Source organism: Colobus angolensis, unplaced genomic scaffold (genome assembly GCF_000951035.1).
Source record: "Colobus angolensis palliatus isolate OR3802 unplaced genomic scaffold, Cang.pa_1.0 Scaffold459, whole genome shotgun sequence".
Classification (NCBI taxonomy): domain Eukaryota; kingdom Metazoa; phylum Chordata; class Mammalia; order Primates; family Cercopithecidae; genus Colobus; species Colobus angolensis.
In genome coordinates this window covers 287,947-296,638 of record NW_012118032.1, presented here as the reverse complement: position 1 = coordinate 296,638, position 8,692 = coordinate 287,947, and the positions used below count along the sequence as shown (strand labels likewise).

General features: G+C 47.3%; 1 protein-coding gene across 1 annotated transcript in view; it reads left to right on the top strand.

Moving 5' to 3' along the window:
- Positions 1-8,692, top strand: part of LOC105523269 — a 20,855-nt gene that overhangs the window by 4,713 nt on the left and 7,450 nt on the right. The window contains 3 exon segments of the mRNA XM_011958055.1: positions 4,393-4,749; positions 4,751-4,833; positions 4,836-5,269. Coding sequence (XP_011813445.1) covers positions 4,393-4,749; positions 4,751-4,833; positions 4,836-5,269 — 874 coding nt within the window.

Genomic DNA, 8,692 nt, shown 5'->3' with positions numbered 1-8,692 from the left:
TTCAAAATGCCTCTCAGAGATCACTGCTTCTGGGCAGGCTACCACCTCTGGGCCACCCTGCCTCTTTATTGCACCTGTTGTACCATGATGACATTTTTCCTGGCTGCCTCACCTGTCTGCATCCCGTAGGGAACCTTGTCTGCCTTCAGAATTGTCAGTGGAGCTTTTGAAAGGCAGATCGGGTCTCCGCCCCAGGAGATCTGATGCAGCAGGTCTGCGAGGACTAAGGCATGGCAGGGAAACCGCCTACTATCTCAAGGGTGAGGCTAGGACTTGGCTAGTGTGTATGTATTCCACCCGGAAATACTTAGTAAATGTTCGCCGAATGAAATAAGCATCAAACAAGTATGAAGCATAATACCCACAGGGTAAGCCAGTCAGGATAGAGGATGAATATTAGGCCAGCTTTGCTGCTGTGGTTATCCTAAAACAATAGGGTTTAGGTTGTCTGTCTGTGTGTATATGTATTTTGTTGTTTTGTAGTTTTGTTGAGACAAAGTGTTGCCTTCTCACCCAGGCCGGACTGATCACACCTCACCACGGCACAGCCTCAAACTCCCAGACTGAAACGATCCTTCCCCCTCAGCCTCCGGAGCAGCTGTGGCTACAGGCATGTACCATGAAGACTAATTTTAAAATGTTTTGTAGGTGTGGCACGGTGGCTGACGCCTGTAATCCCAGCACTTTGGGAGGCTGAGGCGGGTGCATCACCTGAGATCAGGAATTTGAGGCCAGTCTGGCCAACATGGTGAAACCCTGTCTCTACTTAAAAATATCAAAACTAGCCAGTGGTGGTGGCGCATGCCTGCAAGCCTAGCTACCAGCAAGGCCAAGTCCGGAAAATCACTGCAACTCAGGAGGTGGAGGTTTCAGTGAGCCGAGAATTTCCTGCCACTGCAGTCCAGCCGAGGCAACAGAGTGACAGTCTGTTTTTTGCGGGTTTTTTTTTTTTTTGATTTTGGTTTTTAATGTTTTCTAGGGACAGGGTCTTGCTCTGTTGCCCAGGCTCGCCCTGAACTCCTGGCCTCAAGCAATCCTCCCACCTCAGCATCCCAAAGCACTGCTATTACAGGTGTGATCTGTGTTTGGCCCACAGAGAGAGATTCTGTGTGACTTTGTAAAATCAAACAGACATTATGCACAATCTAGTTGTCATTGGATTCACAAGTAGCCCAGAAATGGGGACTCCCAGGGCTGCGGCGCCAGCTCGGTACACTTGGCCTCTGTTATTTGTACTAGTGTGTAAGAGACAGACGAGGGACACACTGCAGCCTGATCTCAGCGACGGTCTTTATTCTGTCCTGTTTGACATTTTTATTGACTTTCTACTGTTTTAGGGTCACACCAGAAGGCTGAGTCCAAAGAGAGCCAGTTGGTGGTCCCAAATAAGTGCTTCTCAACCGAGGACAGTTTTGCCCCACAAAGGACACTTGGCAGTATCTTGTCAGGACTTGGGATCACTGCTGGCATCTAGTGGGTAGAGGCAGAGATGCTGCTGGGCATCCTTCAGCCACTCATGTCAAAGGATTATGTTCTGAAATGTTGGTTGGGAAATCGTGCTCTGGATGATGAGGTTTGCTTCTTTTTCTCCCTGGAGGAAAATGCTCATTATTTCTGCTCTGTGAGGGCAGGAGCCTTGTTTCTTTTGCTTCCCGACCTTCTCCCCTGAGCTGTATGAGAGCTGTTTCCCTGACACCTGTAGCAGTGTCTCATGCACATGGTCAGTACTCAATAAATATTTGTGGGATGTTGTTGAAGGTAGCTCTCCCCCTTGGTAGGTGTTTTGCTATTACAGACAGTGCTGCCTTGATCCTGGTAGAACATAACATCTTTATGGCTGAGTTTTTTAAAATTTTGGAATCCACGAAGTGGAATTACTGGGTCAAAAAGCACATGTATTTGAAATTTTGTTAGATATACTTGTAAAAAGTTGTTGAAGATATTCAGCCTGGCCGGGCACGGTGGCTCACGCCTGTAATTCCAACGCTTTGGGAGGCTGAGTGGGGCAAATCAGTTGAGGTCAGGAGTTTGAGACCAGCCTGGACAACATAGTGAAACCCCATCTCTACTAAAAATACAAAAATTAGCCAGGCGTAGTAGCATGTGTCTGTAATCCCAGCTACCCAGGAGGCTGCGGAAGGAGAATCACTTGTACCTGGGAGGCGGAGGTTGCAGTGAGCTGAGATCGTGCCATTGCACTCCAGCCTGGACAACAGAGGAAGATCCTCTCTCAAAAAAAGAAAAGAAAAGATATTCAGCCCTACTCCTCGATACGTGCCCCTGGAGAAACTGACACATGTACACACATACATCCATGGAGATTCAGAGCAGACCTTAGAGCAGAATGTTGGAAAGTACCTGTCCATCAATAGGAGATTGGTGTACTCATACTGCAGAGAAAATCAACCCAAGAGCTACACAAGTCAATGAGGATAAAATTCACAAAGCAAAATGGAGTAAAGAAACCTGAAAAAGCCCTGTCAAGTTGCTGGAGATGATATCATTTCTATAAAGTTTTAAAGCATTTCAGAACTGAACTATATAGTTTTAGAAATATCTGCATATGCCATGTAAATATTTAAAAAGCATAAGAATGCTGAACAGCACGTTCAGGACAGGGTGAAGAATCGGGCATGCACGTTGGGCAGGAGGATCCTGGGTAACATTGTTCTTTATGGCTTTCTTGTGACTTCTAGAATTTCATTAGAAACTTTTTAAAAAACATAGGCCCACATTATGAATTACATCTGATTTTAGAGTACTGAAAACTCCAAGCAAAAACACATGGGTAAAACTGTTCAGAAGGCTTTTATTATCTCTTAATTCGTCATGAAACCAACTTAGTGGATTATGACTAACATTTTTTTAAAAGTGATGTAGATTAGGGCCAAGTGTGGTGGCTCACACCTGTAATCCCAGCACTTTGGGAGGCCGAGGCGGGTGGATCACTTGAGGTCAGAAGTTTGACACCAGCCTGTCCAACATGATGAAACCCTCATCTCTATTAAGAATATAAAAATTAGCCAGGCACAGTGGCGTGTACCTGTAATCCCAGCTACTCAGGAGGCAGAGGCAGGAGAATCACTTGAACCTGGGAGGCGGAGGTTGCCATGAGCTGAGATCACGCCACTGCACTCCAGCCTGGGCGACAGAGTGTGAGACCCTATCTCCAAAAAAAAAGAAAAGAAAAAAGTGATGTAGAATAGATACAATCAGCAGGCATTTACATAGGAATGCTAAGTAGTTCCATCAACTTCTCATTTCGTTTATGTATGCAAATATTTATATTCATGTGTACTAGGTCGTAATGTAAAATGTGTCACTGTGGTCTGTTTTTGGTTTTTTGTTTCCCGCCCAGGCTGGAGTGCAGTGGCACGATTTCGGCTTACTGCAGCCTCTCCGCCTCCCAGGCTCAAGCAATTCTCCTGCCTCAGCCTCCCAAGTAGCTGGGAGTACAGGAATGTGCCACCACACCTGGCTAACTTTTGTTGTTTTTTTTTTTTTTTTTACAGGGTCTCACTCTGTCACCCAGGCTGGAGTGCAGTGGCACAATCTCAGCTCACTGCAACCTCCATATCCTGGGTTCAAGTGATCCTCCTGCCTCAGCCTCCCCCGTAGCTGGGATTACAGACATGCATCACCAGGCCCAGCTAATTTTTGTATTTTTAGTAGAGACGGGGTTTCACCGTGTTAGCCAGGATGGTCTCGATCTCCTGACCTCGTGATCCGCCCGTCTCGGCCTCCCAAAGTGCTGGGATTACAGGCTTGAGCCACCGCGCCCGGCCAACTTTTGTGTTTTTAGTAGAGATGGGGTTTCACCATGTTGGCCAGGCTGGTCTCGAACTCCTGGCCTCAAGTGATCCACCCTCCTCGGCCTCCCAAAGTGCTGGGATAACGGGCGTGAGCCACCGTGCCCGGACTTTTTATTTGTTTTGTGAGATGGAGTCTTGCTCTGTCACCCAGGCTGGAGTGCAATGGCGCCATCTCGGCTCACTGCAACCTCCTCCTCCCAGGTTCAAGCGATTCTCCTGCCTCAGCCTCCAAAGTAGCTGGGATGACAGGCACACACCACCACGCCTGGCTAACTTTGGTATCCTTAGTAGAGAAAGGGTTTCACCATGTTGGCCTCAAACTCCTGACCTCAAGTGATCTGCCCACCTTGGCCTCCCGAAGCGCTGGGATTGCAGGCCTGAGCCACTGCGCCCGGCCTGTATCACTGTGGTTTCTGGTCAGAAAGGTCTGAAAAACAGTTAATATAAACACATTACATAAATTGCATATGTTAAGACGTAATTTAGAAAAAAATGTCAATAATGGATTTACTATGAGAGCAAAATTGCAGACATGTTGATAAGCACAATGCTTCTTTTTCCCTTTCTTGTCTTTCTGTAGGAAAGCAACTAGACGCCATTTGTGGGAAACAAAAGGTCAGGAACGGCCAACGTCCCTACTGGCCACAATCCAGCCCCGATCTGCAAGCCAGCCAGCCGCCCTGGGGGAGTTCCCGCCTGGCGGGCTCCACATCACCAGCCTTCAGCTGCTCAGGGTACAGCCCCTTGTGAGAACCGAGCTACAGTCATGTTTCCTGAGTGACCTCCATCAGCCTCCTGCTCAGGGGTTTGTACAGAAACCACTGCCAGCCCTCCAGGTGGTCCCTGCAAAGAGAGTCCCAGCCCCCAAGGCTTCAAATGGACTGGGTTCCATGTTGGCCCCTTTGTCGGCCTCCAATCGGCCGGCTGTAACATGTTTAATCCAGTTCAGCACGTTTATTTATTTCCAACTTGCATATAAAACATACTGAGAAACTAAAACCATCGTTAAAAGTGAAGACACATTGAGACAGGTATCTCGACCTGCCAAGTATAAAGCTAAAGATAAGTTCATAAAAAGGGATGATTTGGCGGACGGTCATCTCTCAGATTCTGATGATGATTCAGAACTCAGTGTGGAAGAAGATCAGAGGGAGAGGCAGGCGCTCTTTGACTTATCAAGCTGCTCCCTGAGGTCCCAAAGCTTTAAGTGTCAGACTTGTAAAAAGTCATATATAGGGAGGCGGGGACTGGCGCAGCATTTTAAACTTAATCCAGGCCATGGCCAGCTGGACCCTGAGATGGTGCTGTCTGAGAAAGCCAATGAGAGCGCCGTCCGGGGGTGCACGGAGGAAAGGACGCTGAGCCTGACCTCCCCAGGGCTGTCCGTGCCAGCAGCTCCACATGAGGGACGGGCCCGCTCCTCCTTGGTGAGAGAGTCAGCATGCGGTGGCCGGCAGGTAATGTTTGCGTCTGAGTGTTGTTTTCGGCCATTCTCACACTGTTATAAAGAAATACCTGAGACCGGGTATTTTATAAAGAAAAGAGGTTTAGTTGGCTCCCAGTTGCACAGGATGTACAGGAAGCATGATGCTGACATCTGCTCAGCTTCTGGGGATGCTTCACCAACAGTCACGGTGAAGGCAGAGTGGGAGCAGGCACATCACATGGCCACAGCAGGGGCAAGGGCTTGGGGTAGGTACCACACACTTTTAAACAACCAGCTCTCATGAGAACAGCACCAAGGGGATGGTGCTAAACCAATGTGAGATTGGGTGGGGATGGATTCAAACCATATCAGTCCTTATTCCTGCCTCTGGCTGCCCATCATCCTTAAGTTGACCTTTGCAATGTGTGATGGGGACTCAGGCGAAGGCTCAAGCAGGACCAGAATCATTCTAGTGGAGGCTCTGAGACCCCCCCCATGTTTGCACTACTGCCGAACAGGCTGGAAGCTACGTGTCTGCGTGTCAGCATGATTTAGTGAGCACATCTGATGGGAACGCAGCTGTTTCTTGAGGTTTGGTCCGTAAAACCAATGGCCGTGCGCTCTTGGCTGATGCTGCCATCACAGAGGGTGATGTTGAGAAAGGCAGTCCCTGGGGGTGCTTCTGGAGTGTCAATAGCCCCTGGCTGCTTAGCGTGTCCTCTCCCTCCTGCCCCTTCTGAAACTCCCAATAAAGCAGGTGTGAGTCGCTCTAAGTTTGCATTATCACATCAAAATTTTTTTCCAAAATATTGTAATAAAACACACATAACATTTACCATCTTAGCCGTATTGGAGTGTGTGGTTCAGGGGTATTAAATGCGTTCACAATGTTGTACAGCCATCACCCCCACACATTTCCAGAACCCTTTTCATCTACACCTAAAACTCTGAGCTTCAAGTTGGGGTAAGGGGGGAAAAAACAAACAAAACTAAAACTGTCCCCATAAACACCAACTCTCCACTCCCTTTTTCCACAACCCCAGCAGCCACTATTCTGTCTCTGATTTTCACTATGCTACTTTCCTCACAGAAGTGGAATCACAGAATATTTGTCTTTCTGTGACTGGCTTATTTCACTTAGCACAATATCCTCAAGGTTCATGTTGCAGGAAGTGTCTGCATGTCCTTCCTCTGCAAGGCTGAGTAAAATCTCGCTGTTGTGCATACACCACATTTTGCGTATTCATTCCTCTATCAATGGACACTTAGGATGCTTCCACCTTTTGGCTATTAGGAATAATGCTGCTATGAACACGGGTGTTCAATTACCTCCCTGAAACCCTCCTTTCAGTTTTTGGAGGTATATATCCAGAAGTGGAATTGCTAGATTTTAAGTGGAATTTTCATTTTCTTTAGTTCCTTTTCAGACTATTCATTGTTAGTATTTAGAGATGCAGCTGATTTTTGTGTATTGACTTTTTCTTTTTTTTTCCAGTCTCACTCTGTCACCCAGGCTGGAGTACAGTGGCACACTCTGAGTTCACTGCAACCTCCGCCTCCCAGGTTCAAGTGATTCTCCTGCCTCAGCCTCCCGAGTAGCTAGGACTACAGTCACTCACCATCAGTAACTTTTAATATTTTTAGTAGAAACAGAGTTTCACCATGTTGGCCAGGCTGGTCTTGAACTCCTGACCTCAAGTGATCCGTTCACCTCGGCCTCCCAAAGTGCTGGGATTACAGGTGTGAGCCACCACACCTGGCCTGTGTATTTACTTCGTATGCTATTACATTGCTGATTTCATTTATTAGTTTTTTTTATTATTATTATTATTATTTTTCTTTTTTAAAAGAGACAGAGTCTCAGTGTCTTGCTGTGTCACCCAGGCTGGAGTGCAGTGGCACAATCTTGGCTCACTGCAACCTCTGCCTCCAGGGTTCAAGTGATTCTCCTGCCTCAGCCTCCCAAGTAGCTGGGACCACAGGCTCCCACCACCATGCCTGGCTAATTTTTGTATTTTTTATAGAGATGGGGTTTTGCCATGTTGACCAGGCTGGTCTCGAACTCCTGACCTCAAGTGATCCGCCCACCTCTGCCTCCCAAAGTGCTAGGGTTATAGGCATGAGCCACCATGCCTGGCCTCGTTTATTAGTGAGTGAGTGAGTGAGTGTGTGTGTGTGTGTGCGCGCGGGCACACTCTTCAGGCATTTCTACTTATAAAATCCTATCTGCAAATAGAGATAATTTTACTTCTTTCTTTTCTATTTTGATGCCTTTTGTTTCTTTTTCTTGACTAAGTGTGCCGGCTAGAACTTCTAGCATTGTGTTGAATAGAAGTAATGAGTGCAGGCATGCTTGTCTTGTTCCTGATTTTAGAAGAAAAGCTTTCAGTTTTTCACCATTGTGATGTGGGTTTTTCATATATGACTTTTATTATGTTGAGGTAGTTTATTCTTTGTTGAGTGTTTTTAATCACGAAAGGGTGTTGAATTTTGTCAGTGCTTTTTCTCCATTAACTGAAATAATCATACTTCTTTGGAAATGGAAATGGCAGCCACAAATAATGGCCAGCCTGGGCTCTCCTGGTGCCCACTTGCCCCCACTGGCCTCTTCCACCCCAGGTTCTGCTCCGCTCTCAGGCTGCAGTCCAGGCTGCCTGTGCCTCACACTTCCCATGGATGCAGGCTCAGTGCACCCCTCGGGAGCCCGTGCCCAGGGCCTTTCTGCCTTCCCTTCCCGCCCTGTCCTGAGAGCTCACTGTGCCCTCTGTGGCCCTGACCCAAGGCTTGTTTCTTGGCCTGCTCCTCCCTGCCCTGCGCCATACGGAGCACATAGTAGGTGCTCACTGGGGAGTGAAGGAAACGCCCACCGAGTGGCTGCTCAGGGGCTGAGAACTGAAACTTTGTTTAGGTTTTCTTTATTTTCCTTATCAGTGCCTCGGGTTTAAACTTTTTTCTTAATCTTTATCTTCACAAAGGTTGAAAAAGATCATCTAGCAAAGCCTTTTTTCCCAGCTACATATAAGAAATTTGAAAGTCGCATAAAATGGTTAAGAAAATGTGCCAAGATTACCTCAGTAATTCTGGTCTGTGTTCTCAGGAGACCCTGGAAATAAACAATGGTAAGGTACAATCTCCCATGGCAGAAAGAGTTTCACTCATAGAGTTAGCCAAAACAAGGGCCAGGTGCAGGGGCTTACACTTGTAATCCCAGCACTCTGGGAGGCTGAGGCTGGTGGATCACTCGAGGTCAGGAGTTCGAGACCAGCCTGGCCAACATGACAAAACCCTACTACAAAAATTAGCCAGGCGTGGTGGTGCATGCCTCTAATCCCAGTTATACAGGAGGCTGAGGCACAAGAATTCATTTGAACCTGGGAAGCGAAGGTTGTACTGAGCTGAGATTTTACCACTGTACTCTAGTGTACGCAACAGAACGAGACTCTGTCTCAAAAAA